General features: G+C 43.9%; 1 protein-coding gene across 5 annotated transcripts in view; it reads left to right on the top strand.

The window, feature by feature from the left end:
• The window catches only part of RAPGEF1 (Rap guanine nucleotide exchange factor 1), a 127637-nt gene that overhangs the window by 59082 nt on the left and 43183 nt on the right, over nt 1-25372 (top strand). For all 5 annotated transcript variants that reach the window (XM_024193079.2, XM_024193078.2, XM_024193076.2 and 2 more), the window contains exons 3-9: nt 26-204; nt 3671-3827; nt 10630-10718; nt 11113-11265; nt 13557-13680; nt 15264-15447; nt 16080-16586. In XM_024193079.2, the coding sequence (XP_024048847.1) occupies nt 26-204; nt 3671-3827; nt 10630-10718; nt 11113-11265; nt 13557-13680; nt 15264-15447; nt 16080-16586 (1393 nt within the window). The remainder of the gene's footprint in view (nt 1-25; nt 205-3670; nt 3828-10629; nt 10719-11112; nt 11266-13556; nt 13681-15263; nt 15448-16079; nt 16587-25372) is intronic.

The following is a 25372-nucleotide window of genomic DNA, read 5'->3' as shown; positions in this document are numbered from 1 at the left end:
TCTATCCCCAACCTTTTTCCTTTAGAATTTAACTTGGCTTGAGGAGAAGGAAAAGGAGGTTGTAAGTGCATTGCGCTATTTTAAAACCATTGTGGACAAAATGGCAATTGACAAGAAAGTACTGGAGATGCTGCCAGGTTCAGCAAGTAAAGTGCTGGAGGCCATTTTACCGCTGGTCCAAGTAGACCCACGGATTCAGCAAAGGTGAGTTTCCCTTTGTGGGGATTGTGATGGGGGAATGCCAGGCAATTTGTATCGTTTTGAAAAATTATGGCACACAAGTGGCATGAAATGCTGCTCTTGCTAATTATTAGTAAAAAACAGTGGCTGATTTACAAGGCACCTTTCAAACATAAGTCTAAAGGCAAGTTCCCTGCTGCAAAGAGACTACAACATACAGTAGATAAGACAAACCAGATATTGGACGGCAGATTAGGAAAGAGAGAGCAAAAAGAGTTGGTTTGTGAGAAGAAGGGACGATTGATTCCTAGAAGTGAGTTTGAAATAGGAGAGGACAGGGATGTGGGGCATGGTTCCAAACAGCAGACTTTTAGTGGAAGAAAGTTCATTGCTTGGTAGCAGGCAGCTAATATTCACAGAGATTCTGCATCGGATGCTGTGCTCTCACTGGGGCTAGTGTCATTAGCAAGCCAAAAGCAATGAGGGCAGACCGCTTTTGGCTGCAAGTGAGCACATCCACAAGGTATTTCCTTTATGGGTGAAATTCTTCCACCTCTGCATTAGAGAAGTCTTCGACACGTATTGTAAATTGCCTATTTGGACTTTGTTGAGTCAAATTCAGACCTGGTGTAAGCAGATGCAACTCCGTTGACTTCAGAACAATACATGGTCTGAATTCATTCCAGGGTGTGCATTCCTCGTTAGTAGATTATCTGTGACTCAATTCCGCATTAAATCTTACGCAGTTGTACAGTGAGTTTGAGGCCAGAAGAAATCTAGTGACTTGCCAAGGCCACTAGCTCAGCTTGGATTATAAGAACTGTGGACTCTTCAAGCCACAGGCCAGAGCTATATCTGCTAGATCACATAATTGTCCAGACTTCTGGAGCAGCTGCTTAGAAAACAAACTGCAACAAAACCCACCATTAAATAATGTTGTATAAACAAAACAGCACAAAAATATATTGGAAAATGCAGATGTGTGAGTCCTGTAATCCTGAGAGATTTCATGCTGTTCTTGTGTATTTTCCCATTGAATATTTCCAAAAGCAGCTACGTTTTCATATAGAATGCCTCTTTGGTTTTATTTTCAAGAGCATTTTTGAAAAGCTGTCTGGCTAACTATTGCTGCTCCCCCCTGTGAAGCCTCAGTTACTGATGAGTCTCAGAGGCTGGCAGGAAAAAGAGGTGGTATGATCTTCAGTGATGAAGAAATGACCGTATCCCTTACAGCACCACACTCTAAAGCGGCCCACAGTAGGGTGTTACTACCTGCTCTGCTGAGAACCTTCAGAGTCTAGGGTTTAACTGGGTTTAGTGAGGGAACATCTGGGGCAGAATTAACTTAATTGGAGTTAGAGCAAAACTGAATTTGGCACTTGGTTATTAACTTCCGCTAGTTTAAGAGAAGTATCACTCCTGTATGAAAGAACATGGGCTAAACCTGTCCTTATTTGCATAAAGCAGGCACAGTAAGGCCTTGTGAAAGGAAAAGGACAGCTGGTAGGAGTGGAGCCAGCCTGTAGACAAAGGTGTTCCTACTGTACCTGGCCATTACGACGGGTCGGGAGAAAATGAATAAAGATCAGAGTGGCAGCTGAGGTAAAGGAGTACCATTTTAGGTTTAGTTTGTAGAGCTACAGAGAGCAGTAGCTGTTGAAATTAGAATATTGTTCAGGTTTTTTGAGACCCAGAGTTCCTTTGGCTGCTATCAAGTTTCCCACAGCCATTAAATTCCTGACAAGCACCTGCTTTCACTTAATCAAATAAAAAATCCCCTAACTTGTGTCAAGAGATCATGTAAAATGTCAGTGAGTATCTTTAGGATAGAAAATGTCATCTTTGTGTAGTCAATCATTTTCTGATTCATGTCTCCACAGGGCATGTGTTGAATTAGTTTACCTTACTGGGGAGATTGAAATAGAGAATATGTCTAGGAACACACATACCCTCTGAGCTGCCCTCTCAACCCCAGGCAGTTAGATGAGGAGATCTGGGAGCTGGATGTCGGAATCTAGCCTTTCAGCAGGGAGCTTCCATGATCAATATGGGCTATAGTCATGTGGTCTTTTTCACTGAGTAATGACCTCCTCCAGTAGACAGTGTGTTAGGGCAGGAATCCTGTATGCATGTTCTAGCGAGTTTAGCCCCATTCAGTAAGTGAGGATTTGGCAGTCTCATTAAGCAGCGCCCTTTCATGCTGTACCTACGTATCTTACTCCTTTCAAGTAGTGGCAAGGCACAAAGGGAGATTTTGATGTTCAATCCCCCTCAAGAAAAATGTGCGAGGATGGGTTGTTGTGCAAGAAAGCCATCCAATTGTTGTTGAATTCCTGTTTGGCTTTCAGGGAAGCGTTTGCATCAAGGGGAAAAAAATTACATCTAGTACAAAGTGGGCTTTTCAATTACTGCCTTCTTAGAAGGAAGTGGATTGAAGATTAATGGTAAAGAAATCAAAGCCTTGGAAAGAGTCAGGGGAGGGACCTATTTAGAAAACATCTACTTCCCAGCTAACTTCTCTTGAAACAAGACAGAATACTGACAAGCACCATAGTTCTGAAAAATGTACTCTCCATTCTTTGCAGTCCTCCCTTTGAAGTTTTAGAATAGTTCATTACCCACCTAGGGCTTGATTCTGCAAACCTCATTCACCCAAGGAATCTCATTGAAGTTTATGGGCTTGATTCTCCTCTCAATAACGCCAATCATTAAATCACTGGAGAGACACCAGCAGAATCAGGCAATTGGGAATACTTATGTGAGTCGGGGTTGCAGGACCACATCCCTCTGTTGTCCTGATGTATCTTGAAAACATCTTTCCTGTTTGTGATGAAGCTTCAAATTAACATGTTTGTTAAAAATGCTATTAGGTCTTTATTGGAACATCATAAAGTGTCAGCACACCTTGTTTATTAGTGAAATGGACATTTTCAGAGCTGGTAGAGCAAAACCTTATAAGTAGTTTTGTTACAATTTTATTTAGTTCTTCCTTTTTCCAATAATCGTTTTTTTCTTCTTCACAAAAATGGCTTTAGTGCTATTCTACCTTTAAAAAATTCAAAACTGAAATTCATTCACTCAGAGCATTCAGAACCAAACTTTTGTGTGCACACAGTGTCGGAAGAAAACTTTTCACAAGGAATGCAAGTTTAGTTCCACATTTCCAAGGATTAAGAACAGTGAGAAACTTATTCTCAGAATTATGAAAACATACCTTAATACCATTGTTTCAACAGCTACTTGAGAACTAGTAGTGTGACTGGAAAAGACGTGAAATCCATGTGTCATCGTGGTCCTACGTAAACACAAATTCCAGAAGAGGGAGTTAACAGAAGAGAAATTGAAATAGGGCACAGTGGAATTTTTACCTTTTGCTAACACACAACATTTGTTTAAAAATAAATTGTGGGATCGGCAGTAATTTCTCTATTAAGATAATTGTGCCATATTTTCATTTTATTATCTCTTGAACTCATTTTTTCCTCTCCAGTTCTGCCATCTCTTCCTGCTATAGCCGTGTGTACCAGAGTCTGGGAAATCTGATTCGTTGGTCTGATCAGGTGATGCTGGAGGGGGTGAACTCAGAAGACAAGGAGATGGTGACCACAGTGAAGGGTGTCATAAAAGCTGTTCTGGACGGAGTCAAGGTATGATATGCTAGATACTGCATGCTATAGATAGTATAAGGTATTCATCTTTTCTAAAAGGTTTATTTGGAGGATAAAGACAACAGTTTTTAGGAGCATGTAAAACATAAAAATCCTGTTCTTGACATGAATAAATTCTTATCTCAGATATCTACTACAGCGTAAATGAGATTGCCTTATCTGATGCATTCCTTAAGGATCAGCACAAATGGTTAGCGCAACAATGCATGCTGATGGACTGCCAGAAGCAATGAACCTTTATTGTATTAAATTTTTAGTGAGCCTTCCCCATTCCGCATGCAGCTTACAGGTTGGAGTTCACATATTTTCTGTCTAGACAAAGGGTAATGGAAATGTTTCCCATTAATGCTCAGAGAGAATCAAAGATGCCAACCTCCACCTTTAACATTAATGAAAAGGTCTGAATCAGTAGTATGATGCTGCAATTCCTTGTCACTGGGGGCTGGTGACGAGCTAGGCAACGGTCGATTGTTTTGGAGGTTTGGTTTGCATAAGCAGTGGAAAGTTCTATATCCTGTGTGTGACCTTCTTGGGACACCACTTCTCCCATCTCTGCCTGGAAAAGCTACTAGCATGCCTCCCACCTCCCAATAGACTTTTGTCATCCATGTTTCTCCTTACCATGTCCCAGGCCTTTCCCCACCTTTGCTGATGTGGTGCAGCCCAATCACTCTAGCAGCCTCTCTGCTGGGTCCTACCACCCTTGAATTAGATGTTTGAACCCCCTGGAGCTTTTCTTAATTGAATACTTTATGTTCAGGGTCTCTCATCAGAGGCCCCCGGGCACTAGCAAAGAGGTTGTCATATGTGTTGGAACTGTATTTTGAAAGGCAGGAACATCTTAAGTGCAGAAAGAGGGAATTAAGCCTCTTATGCCAAACTGAATCAGACCTCTAAAGGTCTGTTTAAAGGATCAAGGACTGAGGTACAGTTGGGGTAGGTTCTTATTCCAGCTGATCCACTTAACTCATTCTTATTTCCTTAGAAAATCATATAGTAATAATTAATTAATATGTAGCTCTTATATAGCACTTTTCATCAGTAGATCTCAAAGCACTTTACAAAGAGATCAGTATCATCATCCCCATTTTACAGATGGGGAAACTGAGGACCAGAGAGTGGCAGTAACTTGCGCCTGTCACCCAGCAGGCCAGTCGCAGAGCCAGGAATAGAACCCAGGTCTGCTGAGTCCCCATCTGATGCTCTGTCTATTGGGTCACGCTGCCATCTTTTTATTGTACTCAACCTTGGCTTAGTTTCTGTTGCTTGGAACTCTGTGTGAAAGTGAATTGCATCTCTTGGACTTTGGTCATCGCCAGAAGTGTTGGCGTGCTGCTCTGAGCGTCCATCTTTCATGTCATGCACTTTAGTTAGTAAAAATAATCCTATTAGTTCTGAAGGCTTTTAAAGTTATTTATTTGAAACAAAATATTCCCATCATCCAGAGAAGTCACATTTCCAGCATTGTTCTGCATGGTATGCCCCTTAAACTTAGGCACCAAATATCACCTAAAATGGGTGTTTAATTCTCAGAGTGGGATGGGAGGGGAAAAGGTTGGGTGTAGAACTGTAGGGACAGAGCCTCAGCTGGTGTAAATTGTCAGAGCTCCCTGGACTTCAATGGCACTGGGGCAATTTTCATCTCTTAAGGATCTGCCCCATAGTATCCAAACAGCCCAACAAATAGGGGAGGCAGCGAAACACTGGCTGTGACCTTGTTCAGATCTATATAGTCCTGTGCAGACTTTGACGTACGTACATACGTGTGTGTGTGAGTGTGTGTGTGGCGAGACTCGTCCTGTGCAGACCTGTGTCACTGCACAGGTATAGATAAGAGTTGTGTGTGCAGACACACTGCATAGAAATACCAATTTGGTTTTAATTTAAACCATTACCTTAAATATCTGGTATCTGTACTCTTGGCTAGAAAGAAGACAGAGTTTCAGTGTAAGTGCGTGTAAGAGACGTGAAAGCATCTCTTACTGTGTGGGAAGTGGGGAGTTATTTTAGAAGAGCCAAGCTGACCATGGTATCTGGAAGCAGGAAGTGAGAAATTGGACACTTCTCTACTGCCCAGAGCAATTTCTGTAACATTAGTAAAATCTCCATCAAATCCCAGTTCTACATTTTAGTGCTTACTTCCCTCTTCATTCTCAGTATCATGCTTGGGACAGCCTGCTCCTTTGTATTGTTATTTGCTGTGTTCATCTCAGGTTTGGTTATTTATAACAAGCAAAATTCCCTTTTATGATTACACCATTTAAAAAAAAATCCATCTCATTTTGGAATTTCCAGTTTGCTGAAGTAGCAGGGAGTGCAGAGATAGCAGTAATTATACATGATTAAAACTGACAGGAGCCTTTTTACAGTTCTGATAAGGAGTAGCTTGATGCATATCTGGCCCAGTTGCTTAACCCTCTGTGTGATGGACTAAAGACCTGGGAGTGACTCTCAGGCCTCTAACACCTGGGTTAACGGATGCGGGGGAGGGAGAAAGTAGGGGTATGGAAAACCTGGTGGTGTTTGGTAATGTTTTCAAAATTTGAAGCACCATTGACTGGTTTCAAAGGGATAGCTTTTAATGCCTGACTGGAGTTTTGTGGTAAGGACATGGGAGATGGTGGGATCCTCAGGCTTAGAGCTGGGTGAATACCTGATTTTTCGCTTTGGTCACAATTCCAAAAAAATTGGAGAAACATTTCAGTTTGGGTTGAACTGAATCTGAAATTTTTCAGAATTTTTGGTGACTTGAAAAAGTTTGTCCAAAATGGGGATTTGATCATAGGTCTCCGACATCTCAGGGGTGTGCCCTTATCACTCGGCTAAAGGTTATGAGGCGTAGCAGTAGCGGCAGTGCCATCACCATGTCATTGTCCTCCTTCTCTTCTGGCCATTTTGTGAATGTCTGAAAGTATTTGGGTCAAATTATGACTAGTTTTGGGTCAACCAAAACTGTGTTTTTCTTCGAATAATCTATCTGGAAAACTTCACACAGCTCTATTCAGATATGTGTTCATTTGGGACTTGGAGGGACTGGGAAATAACAGAGCAACGGAATTATGGGCTACTCCAAAGTGTTGTCACTCTTATGCCATGTCAGTGCATGTGATGAGAGGTATTTAATTTCCACAGTAATGGTCTGAAATATTCTTAGCAGTGCTTTAAAGCCTCAATTTAGATTGTTTTCCCCTAATATGATCTCTAAATTCCCATATGCAAAAGAGGCTTGTCTCTTGTTATAAAGCAGTGAAAGGGGAAAATTGGCTAAGCACGTTAACTTTCAGCCTCCAGAGATTGTCAGCATTGTGGCAACGGTTGCCAGTGACACAAACCTCATCATCATTCAACTCGAGTTGGTTAGGTTTATTAAACACAGTGGAGGAGGAGAAAAGAGGAAATTCATCAGCAGACTTACCTTTGCTGTTCCAAGAGCCTCTCAGGCATATTTCAGCTTTTGGTTTAACTACCATTCATTTCATTTAGTTTTCTTTTATGCATTATGTGGTCATTGATCTTGCTCATAAATGCCTGATAAAGGGCCTGATCCAAAGCACTTTGAAGTCTGTTGGAGTCTTTCCAGTGACTTCATCAGCAATTGGATCTGGTCCAGAATGCACAAAGGCAGCAATCAAGTGAGTCACCGCTCAATCTTGATCGTAACTTGGTACATGAAATGCCAGATGCAGCACAACCCTTTTGCAGCTCTATGCTAGTAGGAGTAGTGGATGTGATGATGTCATTGCATGGTTGCCAAAAAACCTAGAATTTGGGAACTGAAAATCCTTTTGGGATCCCAGTTTCCAAAATCCTACTGATGCTTTTCCTTGTGCTTCTGTACAAATGGTAAAGGAAACTGCAAAGCTAAAATGAAAATGGAGTTCATTCTATATTTCTCTAATAATCCCCAGTACCCTGGTTGCATGCAGGCACTCAACACAGAAATAAGTTTTAACTAGTATGTTTTTAATTCTTTTCCTCCTTTGTAGGATTCCCTCTTGTACTTTAGATTTGTGGTACTTGTCTGGGATGTCCCAGAATGACACTTTCTTAAGAGAATTGCCAGCAGGATTTCAGAGCCTGAGGGGAATCAGATTTTTAGAAGGTTAGTTAAAACTTGTGCTGTGTGACCCTTAGCAGAGGGGACATTCAGCAGAGAAATCTGAGATTAACTCAATGTTCGCAACTTCGCAGTTCCTCTTTAACTGAGGGTGTTTGGGTACTACAGTTTTCGTGCAGTGTTTCCACTGTACATCAGCACAGTGTAATTTATAGATACAGTCATAAGCCCTGAAGCTCTGTTGCTACCCAGTTCAAATTATTAACACTTAGACAGACATGGCCTGCCCTGGGTGAGGGCAGGGGCCTGTTAGAGAAGGGGTTAACTATGGCCAAAGTGGTTTCCTTAATCCTGGACTTTCTTTCATCCTTGGCAGACATGAGCCTTGCACTTTCCACTGAACTCTACTCACTACAGGGGTTCTTCTTCCATCTGTCCTAGATAGGAGCAGCTTTGTAGCACCAGCCATATCAGACACCCATGCTCTGTCTGCTCCTGCATCCTGTTTTATTCATCATATGTGGTCTCTCCAGGGCTGACATCTCTAAAGCTGGGTGTTTTGCTCTGCTCTTGATAGGTGTCCAGCCTTACACAAGGTAGATTGATTTTGAGCACAAACCAGTTATGTAAACATAACTCCCAGTACCAAAACAGTCTGTAATGGGCGCATCGTCTTGTTGATGCATATTCATTACATGTATAGTGCATTGCTGTTTATTCCTCTCGTTGAGCACGTGTTGTCCCTTGGAAGTTTAGGTTTTGTAGAGTCACTTGAATTGACTCTTTTCCTCAGTAGGATGATGGTGATGACGTTGTAATCATGTTTACTCATGTTTTATGAAGCACTGACAGTTGTTTTCTAACTCATCAGATTGGGATGTGCAGATGTTAGCTGAATTTCAGGTTGCTTTAAAAAAATTAGTCCTTTGCAACTTCCTTTGAATAACATGCAGGGGAGCCAATATGATCTGACAGCACTGGTCGTTATCCAGTCTGATTGGACCAGGACACATGTTTATAGCTTTGAGCAACAGATCTGTTTGTCTGCCTCTAACCGCCATAAAATGTGCTCTCCACTAGAATGGCATTGTTGGAGCATGAGTTATTGTTTTGACTGCTAGCAGACTTGTTGTTCAGGATTATCATGCCCTTATCTCTTTATCCACAGTCTTATCTGTTATAGCCAGATAGACAGTACAGAAGTTCTCTATATGAGCATGAAACTTCCATAACTACAGTATTAAAGGAGGCAGGGCTTTTAACAAATTTAACTGTACATTTAACTCAGAAAGCTGAAGGGAATCCTATTGAAAACTAAATCATACTTTCTGATATTTACATATCTATACTTTATTTATAAAACTTAAAACAATTTCATTCTTTTATTGGTTGACCAAAGTGAGGTCCTACACTCAACTTTATTCATATTCTGTTATTTGACGGCTTACTTGCATTTCACGTAAAATTGATAACGTGGCTTAGTGAACACCTGTATTTGGAGGCTGGATTAGTCACTAGTGTAAGTGAGGTTGCCTTATAGTCTTATCTCAACAGAGTTATTGGCTCATCTCCTTTGAGGTGCTATTAGCCAGTCTCTGAAGTATGATTCAGAGAGCTTAGGAAGGAGGTTAGCTTATTTCTCACTAAATGGAGTTCTTTGAAGTTTCCTTCACTATATGTGAACAGATTGCTCCTTCTGGGTTAAGTGTTTTTAGTAGATTCATAGATCCCAAGGCCAGAAGGAACCATTGTGATCATCTAGTCTGAGCTTCTGTATAACACAGCCCAGAGAACTTCCCCAAAATAATTGCTAGCACATATTGTTTAGAAAAACATCCAATCTTGATTTTAAAATCCTCTATGATGGAGGGGATTGTGCCTAGTGCATGGCTGCTGGCTGCCTCCGTGCCACTTTAAGCTTCATTATCTAAAGGCTCTGACACCCATACACAGGTGGGCATAAGAAGGCCCAATTTGGGTGCTCTACAGGAGATGTTGTCCGCGACCTCCAGTTACTAGTGAACCCATTTGACATGTCTGTTTTTTTGGAGACAGTAGAGTGGCTCATTTTCCTCTGGCATGGGACAAAATGGACATCTGGTCTTTTTGGCTCAACTTTCTTACTTTGGATGTGTTTTCATTTGCAACTGGAAATTTAAATCCATGCAGAAATACATGGTAAGAAGATGTGTGCCACTGTCTCGTTCTTCCATGTCTTGGTCTCCAGTGTTGATGGGGTGAATGATGTTGCTAGTAAAGCCCATTTCAAGTGAAAAGATGAGAAGTAGTAAAAGTAGGAGGCAGGGAAGATGGCATATCCAAGCCAGGAATCCCACTAGCAACTCTGGTTGTGAAGGGTCGCAGTGATTAGGAGAAAGCTGTCTGTTTAGAAACTAGGTCCAGAAGGTCCTTGCTAAGTGCTGCTGCTGACTGGTGAGATCCATCGTGAATTCCAACATTTTGCAAATTAGCAAGGTAAGTAAACACAAAAGCAGCTTATGCATTACAGAATGTGTTGTGTTCTTTTCTTTGGAGCACTGCCATTTCTTTTAGCTACTTATAATATTTCATAGTATGCTAGCATTGCAATATGGAGGAGATTTGGTGCTATGACACCTTGCTACAGGTTGCTTCCTGAGAGGAGCAGAAAGATTACTATTACCGTGCTACATTTTAGCAAAGGTCCATGGTAGTTATCTTTTGCTGTTTTTTGCCTTTATATAGGAGCTGGTCAGACTCACGATAGAGAAGCAGGAACATCCGTCTCCCACAAGCCCAGTTAAACCCAGTTTACCAGCATGTAAATCTGACAGGTGGGTCACCAACAAATGTTTGATTGGGGTGTTTATATATAAACAGACACTCACATACCTTGATGTCTGCGTGTGGGTTGATTTCTTGTCCCTGGTAGCTGAATACTTTAGGGCCAGGATCTGGCGCACTTCCTCACTCAGGGAAGCACCATACTCCTCAGGGAGTCCTATTGATTACAGTGGGGCTACTTGAGGAGTAAGGTGCTACTCAGTATGAGGAAGGATGCTGAAATCCGGCAACAAGAAATCACTTGCATTTTACATTGTGGATACATATGGAGTTTTGCTTGGAGATAGTATTTTTTGTATTTCACTGTTATTTCTTTTAAATATGTATTTTAAAGTATATGTATAAATCACATGCAGACAGCATTCTACAAATTGTGCTTTGCAGCCCCTCAGAGCTTCCCCTGACAGACAGAGAGATGGAGATTCTCAACAAGACAACTAGTATGACTCAGTCTGCTGAGATACTGACTGACTCCATGGACGAAGAGGTTGCCCCTCCCAAACCCCCTCTACCTTGCATTCGCGTGGCAGAAAACAGGTAACCCTGACATGCAGTCTGCCTCTCTTGTATGCTGATCGCTATCGTATACAACCTTATTACATTAGCCCTTCCCAATGTAACTTATACATGAGAGAAATCCTTCTGTTGGTTATAGATGTCCCCTTGTTGTAAATACAACCCTCGCCATTGTAAACCCTTTCTCTGCTATGTTGCATTTCCTGCCCTCCAGGGTGAATTCTCTGAATAACATTGAGTCCCCGGAAAATGTCTCTCCTTGCAGGACAGGAAGGATTTTAAAAATCCAGGACTCTAGCAGTCCTTACTCAACACAGGAAGTGAATAGTGACCCTGCTTCATTTCTTTGGGCTTGGGTTTTTTAAAGGTTTATTTGAATATAAATTGACATTTAAAGAAACATTGCAAGACCAATGCTGTATTGTGTTTGAGACAGGCCTTGCTGACCCCTCTAGGCTGGCTTTAGCAGGCTCCTGTGGGAGATTGGACTTCTCCAGCACAGTGCATAATGGGGCATGATTTGGATCTAGGGGAGGTCAATGTCAGGAGTCCTATCCCAGGAAACAAACCATAAATGAAGTAATTTATGCCCCGCTTCACTTGTTTGTCTGGGCCATTCAACACATTTTTAAAGTGAATGGAGTTTTAAAATCCACATGCAAATCATCTTTAGGTCTGAAGGGTGTGTTTGGTGACAGGTCCTTGTACTAGGAAGCCATAGTTCTATCTTTATTATCATTATTAGTATTTGTAGTGCCCCCATCTCCATGGTATCTCGGTGTACTTCATATGGCTTACATTTTCCGAAGGGAAATCTGGCGGCGGCTGTGAATAAAGAAAGCTTAATAGGTCTTCATCTAATAAGCGAATCCAGAATTGCCTATTGGAAGAACAGGAGTCTGAGAGTCAGGATTCCTGGGATCTATTTCCAACTCGGCCACTGGCTTGATTCCTGTTTTGAGCAAGTCCCTTTGCTTGTCTGTGCCTTTCTTTCCCCATGTGTAATTTTAGGCTAACACTTCCTTTTGAAAGCACTTGGAGATCTTTTGATGAAAGTGTACACAATGTAAGTGCAAAGCATTCTTATTTAAAAGTACATGAATGCCTTGAAGAATGACATTTTCCTGTGCTGTGTTAGTTATATCCATATGAGTCTTGATCACTTCTCATTGAAACCAAAGGGAGTCTTTCTGTTCATTTCAGTGGGCATTTTAGCAGCCCATAATCTGTATGAATGTGTTATAGAAGTATTCTGAAAATATCATGGGTGTGACCATTACAAAAGTATTGGAGATGATTGGAACTCACCACACGCTATTCTGAGATCTCATGAAAAGAAAGATTTGATTTGCAGGACACGTTTTAAGGGGTTCAGTAGGTAATGCATGTTTATGGGCACTGGAGGGAACGTAGGTGGCAGGAGATCACAAGGCAGAAAAAGAAGATCTTGGGTGGATGATGTGTAAACTTGCTTGGACCAAAAGGAATGAGGGAACTGTTCATCCACAAATATTAGCAGAGGATCATACAGTATGGGCTACCTTCGTTGCAAACCGCCAGTAATGGAGATACCACATAAGAAGAAGAATCTGCATGCAGTTAGTTGTGTGTTGTTCGGCACATTAAGAAACTGGTGAAAGGGATTCAAACTGTGTGAAAAAATCATTTTTAACTGTGGTGTCCTTACCCTTTCTAAAAAGTAACCACAAGAAAGTTTCTGCGCTCTATTCTGAGAAGCAGGAAAAACCGCTAGGCTTCAGCATGTGCATGTGCTGTGTGCATGTTACAGGTTTTACCCCTATAACACCGATGCTAGTTGGTGGTGTGAAAATGTACCTCATGTGGTTATTTAGAAACATGCAGGGTCTTCTGCTGTTGAGGTCTGCGGTTGGCAGTGACCATCACATTTCTGTGTAGTTTCTGAATGTGAATGTTCTGTGTGAAAGGTCCTGGCATATTCCGGAAAGAGAATGTGTGCATGCTCATTGGCACCAGAGAGCTTGAGCTTATCTGTGGTATTAGAAGCAACATCTGAACATACAGAGAGATCTGTCCCATGTACTGTGATAAAACCACCTTAGTGTAATAAGAGGTAGGCATTTCCCAGCTATATCCTAGTGCCAGAATATAGACCCTTCTAGTACAGACCATGAAAGTGTGTGGATGACCATCTCCTCTGTTGAGAGATGGCGCATAAATTGGTCAAGAATCCCTAACGTGGTGAGGCGGATAGACTCCTGGCTCCTAGAGCCTCAAAGCAACATTTTGATAATCAAGTATTTGAAGTAGCTGAACTTTTTTTTGTCTTGCAGCCCTCCTCCAGCATTGCCCCCTAAAAAAAGGCAGTCAGCGCCTTCTCCTACCAGAGTGGCAGTAGTGGCACCTATGAGTCGAGCCACCAGTGGATCTAGTTTACCTATTGGAATCAACAGACAGGTAATGGCATAACCCTTTAAAAACATTGGAATCATGTTCTGGAAAGAAATAAGCTGCTGTCTTCATTCCTGCAGCACCCAGCCCATCTCCTCTCTTGCCAAAGAACCCTTGTTTTAAAGAACTGAACTGGAATGGACACATTTTCCTTGGAGAGGAGATTCAGCTACCTAAACCTTCATACAATAATGTGCATAGTTTTATTTTTTTAAGGCTTCTGTTCCATTTAAATAGTAAATTGCTACAAACTCTGTTGTTCTGAGCTGTGGTGGACTTCAGTGATCCGAAAGAACAAGCGTGCCTGTCTGTAACAGAACATAGTATGCAGAATGATTGGCTGAACTTACCAAGACCCAAGTTTCTGTGTGTGGCATGATTCATATAGTACAGTGGGGAGCTCAAAACTTCATATGCAGGCACTTGCATCTTAAAATAGCTGTTAACCTAAAGAGTCTGGTTTGAGCAGCTGTTTTCTGTCCACTAATGGGCTTGTAATGGGTAAAATGGCTGAGTAGTAGAGGAATTAAGGAAATGATGGCGCTACGGGGGTTGTTTGCCTTCCCTCAGACATTATTTGTCATTGGTACAGTGCTATAAATATACATGCTGATTTACAGAACTAAGGACTTGTCCTCATTGCAGAGTTAACTTGATTTATAACTCGGGTCCCACCCACGCACCAGAACACTTAACTCCAGTGTGGTGGTGCTTTTAACTCAAGCTGGCTGGTCCATCGGGGGTACAGGCTGCAGCTCAGGTTAGCTCAACTTGTCAGCCACTAACACGACCGCTCTGTGCTGCTAATCCAATCAGGCTGTGCCGCTCGAGTGTTATTTCTCAGTGGGGCTGCTCTCACTTGAGCTAGACTAGCTCAAGAGGAATAACTCGAGTTAACTGTGGTGAAGATATAACCATAGACACACACAGCTGACAGTCTAAAAAAGAAGCTATAATTTAACACTAGCTGCCCCCGCCTGCCCCGCGCCCCCCCACCCCCTCCCATGTACATGCCTTAGTTAACCAGATACTCAGCAAACCCACAGCTGTTTAATGGGGACTCTCCCAGTCCGGTTGCCTTCAAGATGCTCCAGTACCAAGTAGTGAACAGGTGTGTGTTTTAGTGAAGAGCTCAGCCTTCTCTTTGACAGCATGTGACATGCGTTCCTGGATCTCAGTACGAGCTGTCTGAAATGCCAGCTGCACGTTTGAGTCAGTTGCTTCCTTTGGGGGGAGGGATAGCTCAGTGGTTTGAGCATTGGCCTGCTAAACCCAGGGTTGTGAGTTCTATCCTTGAGGGGGCCATTTAGGGATCTGGGGTAAAAATCTGTCTGGGGATTGGCCCTGCTTTGAGCAGGGGGTTGGACTAGATGACCTCCTGAGGTCCCTTCCAACCATGATGTTCTATGATCTTTCTCTTCCACCTTTCCGCAAATAAACATAGCTTGGGAGCCTGGGCAAGCCTGTTCTAAGTGGGGTGTACTGTATACACTCCCCTTTCTGCACACTGCCAGTGAGTGCCTTTTTCTCTTAGTATTTCTCCTGTTCACTGGCAAGCTGATGAGAATTTTTCTTTGTTTCTGCCTCAGGATTTTGATGCGGACTGTTACGCACAGAGGAGGCTGTCAGGCGGCAGCCACTCCTATGGAGGGGAATCCCCTCGCCTCTCACCATGCAGTAGCATGGGCAAGCTCAGCAAGTCTGATGAGCAGCTCTCCTCGCTGGGCCGGGACAGCGGGCAGTGCTCCCGCAACACAAGCTGTGAAACATTAGGTAAGGAGACGATCTCTTCAGAGCCATTGGGGGTTCCAAGTCACTCTCATGTTGTATCTTTTCCGAGCCATGAGGCAGGATTATAATGGGGCCCTGCCAGTATAACTGCTGCTGGTGGCTCTGTGGTAAATTATATTCTGTTGGGGTGAGGAAAGGCATGAAGTGGGTTAGTTCAGAAATCTTTCAGCTATAGAATTCTGAGTTCAGACTCAACTTGGGTCACAAGCTAAAATGCTTGTTGGTTTCAACCCCTTTCCTGCCCATCGGTCGAAAAGGGCAGCTCCGGTAGCTTAAAGCTATTTTATTTTCAAATTTTTGAGGGCGATGTAACAATGAAGAGGAACAAATAAAATGCATTCACTAGAGAAACAATATCTCTCTAATGATTCGCGGGTTGAACTATTGTTACTAATCACTTATTACTAAACGTATGCTGGGCACTTTCCAGAAGATGTAGAAGAACAGTCTCTGGTGCAAAGAGCTTGCGCTCTAAATTGAAGAGATGTTCTCACAAAGGTGACTGACAGGGCTGGGTGGGATACAGAAGAACAAGGATCACATAGACAGTAATACAGTAACTCAGTTTAGGCATGAATAACGCATAGTGTTCTTATCCTCTTTGTTGTACACAGATCACTATGATCCGGACTATGAATTCCTGCAGCAGGACCTCTCTAATGCTGACCAGATACCTCAGCAGGTGCCAAGTATCCTCAGCCCATTGCCAGAGTCTTTGGGCGAATGTGGCTCCCCATTTCATGGACATGTTTTCCAGCTCCCCCAGGGCAGCTCCCCCCAGCCGCAATACTGCAGCCCGTTGACAGGAACACGGTCTACGGAGACTCCTCCAGCTTTGCCAGAGAAGAAGAGGAGGAGTGCAGCCTCTCAGACTTCCGATAACGCAGGCTGCAGGGTCTCCTATGAGCGGCACCCCTCACAATATGATAACATCTCAGAGGATGATCTGCAGAACCCAGGAGCTCTCTCGTCAGTACCCTTCACGTCATTTGCTGCTGTCTTGCCCTTCCAGCAGGGCAATTCTTCAGTGCCGGTGGAATTCATTACTGAGTTTGCTGCTCCTGATTCTACGGGCGACCCAGAGAACCCCCCTCCTCTGCCAGAGAAGAAAAACAAACACAGTAAGAAAGTGCCTGCATTGGTATTTCTCTTTCTTTCCCTTCCTGAAATCCTTCACCTCCCCAATGTCCTACAGGTGATAATGTCCTATTCCCTTAGGGCCAAGTGTCACAAGGGTCAACCTAAAACGTGTGGGTGGGCAGCACCAACCTTTTGTCAGTATAAGAGCCAGATTTTTAAAGGTGCTTCAGAAGCCAATCTGCGTCTTTAAGCACCTGTGGGATTTTTCAAAAGTTACGCACCTAACTCCCATTGAAATCTAGGACTATGACTATGTCTGCCCTTAAAATACTACGGTGGCACAGTTGTGCCACTGCAGCATTTTAAGTGTGACACTCACTTCAGTAATGGGAGGGGTTCTTGCATCGCGGTCGTTAATCCACCTCCCCAAAAGGCACTAGCTAGATCGACAAATAAATTCTCCTGTCAACTGACCACTATCCACACCAGGGTTTAGGTCGGCTTAACGACATCTCTTAGGGATGTGGATTTTTCACACCGCTGAGAGAGACAGCTGTGCTGATGTAACTTTTCAATGTAGACCAGCCCTGGGAATGAAAAGCTCTAACTCTGTTCTAGGCTATGTCTACACTACAGCGCCTATTCTGGCATAGCCCCCTAGTGTAGACCTTGCCTATACCAACAGAAGGAGTTGTTCTGCCATAGTGGGAACACTGCCTCCCGAACAATGCAGTGCTCTTCTGTCAGCATAGGTGTGTCTCCACTCAGGGCTTTGTCAGCATAGCTGTGTTGGGAGGTGGGTTTTTTCACACCCCTGACCAACAGAGCTATGCCAATGTAAGTTTTAGTTGTAGACTCACCACAAGGGAGCCAGAGAGCAGCAATTAGATTTGACAGCTTATTACTGCCTTTAAGGATGGTATCTTTCTCTCTCCATACCAGTCTCAAGCCAGAGTGGCCCTGTCGTTTGGATCACTCTATTTTATTCCCACAGGATCACCTCAAAGTTGTTATGGCCGCTTTCTCACCACAGAGGAGGGCTGGACTATCTCCAAGAGCCCAGAGAGAGGGGTTCTTTCCTGGTCCTTCTCCCCTCTTAAGGCTAAGCGCTGCCAGCCCAGCAGTTTATCATCCAGATTGTGATCACCGGCATGGCAGCACAGGACTAGCCTGTCATGATGGTGTCCAGTGCTGCCATTTTGCCTCGGCTACTGTCTTCATTTTAAGCATAAGAAGATACATTATTAAAATGAGCACTGTCTGAATCCCAGGTCTTTCCATCGTCAACCAAACTCCCAGCTCCTCAAGCAGTGGCTTTGAGGACTAGAGGTCATGACTGTATTCTGATTACCTTAATTTTCACAAAACAGTAGATCCCTTGCTTAAAACATGGGGGTCCCATTGAAAGGGAGCAGCTATACTGATTCACCAGGGACTGAACTGAGCACTGGAATGTGTGATAAGATCCAGCGAGTGATCAGTCCCTGGCTAGCTTTCCAGTTCTTCATTTAAATAGATGGTGTGCACGGTCTCATCATTCAGCATCAACCGTATTTTATAATGTGACTCACAGCCCAGCCAAGAGGAGATTTGAAAAATGCCAAGCTGGCCTTCTGGCCTGGGTTTGTCGTTTGCAGTCTTCTCATGGGAAGAGGCGGGGTTTGAAACTTGCCTGGCTTGCTTAGCTGGTCACTGTTATATCAGACCTCAGCCAATTCCTTTCTTACATGACCATGTTAAAAAAACAAAAGTTCATCATCAAAAAGCAGCATCTCCATTGGTAAGGACAGTGCCCAAATTGTCCAAGCCACACTTGCAACCTGTACTGCTTGCACTCTGAGAGCAGAGCCTGACCTGGGCCCAGTCCTGAGAGGCCAGTCTATTGCAGTCGTTCAGTACACTATCCACATATATGATATGTGATCCAGACAATAACATATATCTGTCTCTTGTGAGCAAGGGAAGGCAAAATGTTTAAAGGTACCTAGAGTGAATAGCAGGGAGCTACAGTGCTGGCTTGTAGACATCACAAAGGAAATACAGGCTAGTACGTTACTTAGAGTCAGAGTCAATAACTGAAGCTGTCCCAAACGATTTAGTGGTAACAGCCATATGGCTTGTGTGCAGCACTAACGGAATTGGTGCAAATCCTCATTGCTGGTCACAGGATCAGGCACACAGCTCATCTCTACATATTGACTCTTCTTTTTAGTAAGGGCTTCATCCAAGCCCAGATTCATTCCTTGCAATCTGGTGCATGGGGGCGAAGACTCAACTCTCTGTGGGCACCTGCATGCCTTTACTTGGGAGGTGCGTGACTGGAGATGTTTGGGCTAAAGGCAATTTGGTGACCCCATTCATAATGAAAAGAGTCGCTTGGGCTATTTGCCTGGCTCTCTAAGCCCCTCTTCATTCTTTTCTGTTATCCTATGAGGCTCTTCCTGAAGTCAAGGAGAGTTACTTAAAAACAATTTAAACGGTTATCTTTTCTTTACTGCCTGTGTACACTGTTAACCCCAGTAACAAGGCCTGCAAGTGAGACATCTTTGATGTTTAGCTGGGCTTTTAGAATTAGCTGCCTTCTGTAATCTGAAGCTATCAGAAGGCTCTGAAGCATTGATTAGATTGTATTGTTAGGGAGGGAGATGTTGTTATCCAGCATGTAGTCTGTCCCCTTGGTTTGTTAAGACATCCTTGGTGCAAAGCTGGCTGAAGTATTTGGGGTGTAACCTGACTTCATACATTGCAGCAGACACCTTAATTGCATTCATGTGACACTGAGAGATTGCTATATATAGTCCATACCCTACATGTAAGCATGCTACAGTTCTGTGGTTGTTAGCTTTACCTTATTGTTGCTCATAACAAATTTCTGTAAAACATTGCCAGAAATAAGATTTTATGGTAGCCTACCTGCTGTATCTTACAGTGAACTGATGCATGCAGATATCCTGGTATAATTACATACATTGAGAGACATTGCTCACCTATCTACACAATATGTGCATGACACACTCCTGGGGTACTGACAATACATGCATTTGTTAAAAAGATCTAGAGCTGTCACAGCTGCAACTTCATTGTGGTCTCACTGTTCTGGGTCATCTTCTGGCAACTTATTTATTGGCAGGAAATGTTACAGTAAAGACAAAGGTGGACTTTTAATTAATAATGTACAGCAAGTCCTGTCTAAATTAACCATATGTATTACTGTGAGCTGTGCCCAGAGAGACTTCAAACAGCAGCCTTCTGTCTAACACCGACAGGGTAAGAGATCTGCCTTTCAGTCTGGCCTGAATTATTATTTATTTAGTGCTGTAAGAGTACATGTTACTATGCTAGTGGTGAACTGTTCTAGACTATTATTAAGAGCTAGCAATGTTCTCATTCTGTACAAGGCACGAATATAGAACAATTTTAACCACAAAGAGCTCATGGTCTAAAACAACAGGATCCTGCCCCCAAACAGCTTAGAATCTGGAGAGGAGTCATTTGTTCATTTTTCTCTCTATCTTCACCCCTTTTTTCCCCCCGTCAGTGGGAAGTAAGTGCAGAATGGTGCCATCTGAGCTGCTGGTTTCTAATTGCTGTAGCTATGCTGAGGACAGTTGCTGGTCTTATCCAGGATGATATAAACTATTTGAAAAGCAGGTGTCATCCCCAGAGGTAGTGGCAAAGCTTCTTTGAGCTTATCTTCACTAGTGGGTCAATATGAGGTGTAGCTTGAGTGTTCCCATTAACTCAACCCCTGTCCACACACACAAACCATCACTCGTGCCCAGTAGTGGCAGTAACCTGAGTTGTGTGACATGACTACAAATACAGGGCAGAGCCTTCAGCAAATTTATCTCATCAGCTGCTAATACAACCTATCCACAGTGTTAGGTGCAGGTTAGCGCCATGACACAACATCAGGGGCTGCTAGTCCTCCAGTGCCTTCACACAATCCATCAGGCACCTGCATCCTGGCTTTTTCTTGCCTTTTCCTGTTCCTTGACTAGAAGTCAACTGCCACTACATATAGGCCTGGTTGGCCTTCTGTCCCCACAGCCTCATGCGGCGTCCGGTACCAGCAACTGCAATCCTCCATCTCCAGTACACAGCTGTGTGTTTTTGAGAATGGAGCCCAAGAAGAGATCATGTCAGCCTGGTGGCAGCAGGCCGAAGGCCAACACCAAAGTACTGATGGCTCTCTGGTGTGAAGCTAGCAGGGCCTGTGAATTTGTCTAGGAGGCAGTTGCCATGTGGAGTGCAACAACCTACTAGGTTGCCCAAAGAGATTTCATTCCTTTGACAGTGAGAGCATTCTACACAGTGTAGATGAGGGATTTCTACTCAGAGCAGAAAGTAAGAGGACCACCGCACATTCTTGGTCCCAGTAAGGTGATACCAACCACAGTCTGGCTTTTCAAGTGTTTTCTCTCTAGATTTTGAGTTGACATAATCTGGGCATTTTGGAATGTTCTGGAGGGAGATGCTTCTCCCTCAGACTTTGTCTTTACATCTCTGCTGTTCATTGAGGAGGCTGCAGCCCCCGTTCCACCCTTCGGTGTATGGAATAAACTGCAGGATGTGCAGCTTGCTCTGAGCCAGTGATGTAATTTCCCCATCTGCTTTTTGAATGTCTGCCTCATTAAAAACTGCAGCACAGAGGGGAGGGCAGGAGATGGGTGGGAACCTATGCAAAGAGCAATCTCAGGAATGTTTCCATTTTCTCAACCTTCTGCTAAAGATCAGAGGCCTTTAAAGAGCCGGTGTGCCCCTTTAATTTGTGTTCTGTCCCCCTGTCCCTCCCCGCAACATTGAATTCAGGGATTGTATTTCACTATTTCATATGGTTTTTCCTTAACCTAAAATTATAGATGAAGTCAGAGTAGAAGCTCTCACCTTCCGTGCACTGGTTCTAACAAGGGGGGCAGTAGCTGCCATGGCAATGGGAAGCATTAGTGCCATAAACAGCTGAGATAAAAGAGCTTTTCATTATTCCCTTACAGATTAAGTTAAGGCTGCCAACTGCATTCAGACGCTCTGCCTTGAGTTAAGGCATGGACTGTAATTTAATTTTCCACAAGAAGCTAATGTGTCACCTTTTTCACCGACACTTCTCATTACTGCTGTAATGCAGCCTTTAAACCCGGCAGATCCTTTGGTATTGGCTGGTACTTCAGCTCTGTATGCTAAATGTAGGACGTTAAATGGTTTTGTAGCTGAATCCTCATTAAGGCTTAGTGTGAACATGCCAATATTGGCTATGTAACGTTGAGATCACCAAGTCCAGGCTCTGCCTCGTTGGCTTCTCTCCCATCCCAGAATATGCCCTTCTGTCTCCGCCTCTTGGCCTCCATTCCTCCACCCAGGAGAGGCACAGTGGGCGATAGGTGTTCTATACAGATGCATCATAAACTGGAATTTTTGTATGTCCTATGGCTTTATGGTGTACTGGGTGTACATTTCGCTGTACAGACACAATGAAGGGAATAGCTGGGGCTGCTGAAACTTGCTGGTATTTGGAAACACACATGGCAGTGATGTAAAATAAGAGGGCCTTGGTGGATCAGTGCCTTAATCCCCTCACTTTTCACCTTTAGAGCGTTATGTTCAAATACAAATGACATCGCCAGTGGAATAAATTTGGTGGTCTCAGCCCTAACCCTAATGTTCATTTGTCCACACCAGTAAAAATACAAACATATCCCCACAGAGAGAGACACGCTTCGGTACGCTGATCGCTCCTGGCTTTGGGAAGGACAAAGTCTGAAACAGCAGAGGTTGAGAGGCTCTTTGGTAGAGCTGTGTTGAGTGCCCAGGAAAGGTACTGAAGATCGGGATTGAGGGGCACAGGCAAAGCTGCGTGGGATCTGAAGGGATGCTGCAGGACAGCAGTGTGATGAACATTGGCAGAACTGTGTGGGGTCCTACGACTGGAATAGTATCAGGTGTTACTGCTCAAGATTGAGGTGCAGCAACAGAGTTGTGCTACACAGTGTTTTTCTGCACTTTGGCTGCCATAGCTCCTGTTTATTTAGTTGGAGAGAGCTGTACTTTTTGGACAGCTTTTAGTTTCCTCTTCTAAGTAAAGTTTAAAAATATCAGAGGAAGTCTCAAAAAAGGTGTAGGCGACAAGTGCCGAGCGGTCCTTCCTGCTGACACTTGTATGAGGCTGCATCCTCTTTGAAATTGGACAGCTTGTAGATTGCCGTTGGCTGGAGCAGCACGGAGTGCTGCACTTTTGGGTTGCAGACCTCATGTGGTGGGATCTGGCCTCTGCGTTTTGCATAAAGGGTTCATGTGCATTCTGATGACTGCACATAAAGCTTTTATTATTGACATTGGTTTGTTGCAGCTGGAACACCAGCAAAGGCTGAATGATTGCCACTTAATGACCAGACTTAAAAACTGACATGAGGGAAAAATAATAGGTCACTAATAATAAGTAGAACACTTTGTGAATGACAAGGTGGTTCTGAAAAAGATGCTGATCAGCCTTTTTAAAGTGCTTGAATGGTAGTGTGCTCTCTACTCTGCCCTCCGCTCCTCTCCTCAGATTTTGCAAAGTTATTTTCTATCCTTAATCACCCTTGTTTTTTGTAGCAGATGGAAAAGTACTAAAGTGGGTGTCTTGCCTGTACAGTAAAATACTACTGAGGCCCTAGTCCTGCAATCAGAACTGCACAGATAGACCTTGTGCCTGTACTGAGTCCCACTGACTTCAGTGGGGCACTACACAGGTACAAAGGTCCACTCATGAGAATCCTGTTGTGGGATTGGGGCTTTATTGTGTCTAGCATCTTCCATACAAGCTGCAATCCAAAAATGCTTTACAGCATTTGGATTCTGTTGCAGAATTAGAGACACATTCAGATGTTTAGGAAAGGGGCGGGGGAGAGAGAGAGAGAGGTTTGCAGCAGAAATTTGAGATGACTCAGTGAAGTGGAAAGACCCTGTTCCAGATGGCTGGAGTGCTAAATGAGAAGGCTTTCCCGCTAGCGCTGGCAGTAGCCTGGGAGAAGACATGCTGGATGAGTTTGAAGAGACAAGTCCATGAGAAGGCCATCGTGTCTATTCAAAATGAAGCAATTTTGAATTTCATCCGGCAAAGGAGGGAGAGTCAGTTGAGAGGTTTGAGGATGGGTGCTGTGGACACGCTGCTTTGTCTGGTGGAAAGCAAGGGAGCCACGTGCTGTGTGTGAGTGACTCTGGACCGCTATGATTTGTAGAGGCAATGGCAGTACTGAGGGTGGCAGGATGAAAGGGACAGTGATCAGGGACACTGAAAGGTTAAAAAGATTTGTTTTAAACAAAATGTCACTTCCTGCTTCTAAAAGTACCCCGGATTATTCAACCTGAAGGAGTTTTTTAAAATCTAATTTACTTTTCACTGTTTACACAGGTTTTTTTTAACTACCTGCACTTCACTCAGCTGGGAAGGCAAAAACCGCCTTGTTAGCTGGTTTGATTTCTACTTGGTTTCACTGTCTGTTTCTCATGCAGCAGCACAGTGCTGCAATGCTAGAATCATTTAAGCCCAAATAAAATATTTTTACTGAATTTAAAAACCAATTCATGAAAATATTTCTTATTTGATGCTGCAAGTGGACGTTGTCCTTTGAAGACACACTTCGCTTCGGAGGCAATTCCAGGGAAGAAAGTGATAGTGGATAATCATCTCACTTGAAACCATGCCCCATAATAAATATCCAAAATACTTTCCTTGATACCTGCCAGTGCCATTGAAAAGGCCCAGAATAAAAAATGAAGGTGAGTAAAACACCAGTCTCTCACCAGCCAGCTTTGCTTGGCAAGTTCATGTAGTAGTCCGGACCCTGTTATCTACCTCTTCTTTTCCTGTTATCAGGCTGTCTGGTTCCCCTTTCCTCTGTATAATTCTGAATCTCATGGTAGCTTGTTTTGTGGTGATAGCACCTGGTAACAGTATAGACAGAGACCTAAGTCTCCGTGTTCTAGAAATATTTATAGCCATTGGCCTGAGATTTGGAGCAAGTTGGCATAGGTTAGTGTTAGACTAGCACAACTTTTTGGAGCATAGTTGCTTAGAAGCAAACTCAAAACTGGGCCTTGGCCAGCTTTAAGGGAGACAGCTGATCAGACAATTGGATTGGCTGGCCCTCCAGTGAATCCTAATGAAGTGTGAACTGATGCCCCCTCTTGAGGTATGATGATGTTTGCAGCTGCTTTCAGCCAATGTGAACAGATCACTGTATTAGGCCTGGTCTGTGCTTAAAAATCCACATTCCTGAGCCCCAGAATGCTTCTGTCAACCTAGCTACCATTGCTTGAGGAGGTGAAGTTACTACAGTGATGGAAAAACCCCTTACATTGCTGTAATCTGCATCTACACTAGGGTTACCATACGTCCAGATTTTCCCGGACATGTCTGGCTTTTTGGTCCTCAAATCCCCGTCCGGGGGGGAATTGCCAAAAAGCCGAACATGTCCGGGAAAATACTAGTCCCCTTCTTACCTTAGAGTGGCTCCGGCAGGCTGCGAGCTGCAGGCGGATTCCCCTGCGGCGGCAGCTGCTGCTGCTCCCTCCAGACACCTCAGCTTTGTGTAGCTGAAGAGCCGAGCTGCCTGAGTGCTGCCGGCTTCACGGTTTGCCGGGCAGCCCCCAGACCTCCAGACCCTGCGCCCCCGGCCGAGCACTTCCCCTCCCAGGCTCCGGCTGCACTGGGGAAGCGCCCAGCCGGGGGCGCAGGGTCTGGAGGTCTGGGGGCTGCCCGGCAAACCGTGAAGCCGGCAGCGCTCGGGCAGCTGTTTCGCGTGGCTGGGAGGGAGGATGGGGAATGCGGGGCGCTCAGGGGAGGGGG

This window comes from Terrapene carolina, unplaced genomic scaffold (assembly GCF_002925995.2).
Source record: "Terrapene carolina triunguis isolate 2854851 unplaced genomic scaffold, T_m_triunguis-2.0 Scaffold238, whole genome shotgun sequence".
Taxonomy (NCBI): domain Eukaryota; kingdom Metazoa; phylum Chordata; order Testudines; family Emydidae; genus Terrapene; species Terrapene triunguis.
Note: the sequence above shows the minus strand (reverse complement) of the source record. Positions and strands in the feature narration are given on the sequence as shown.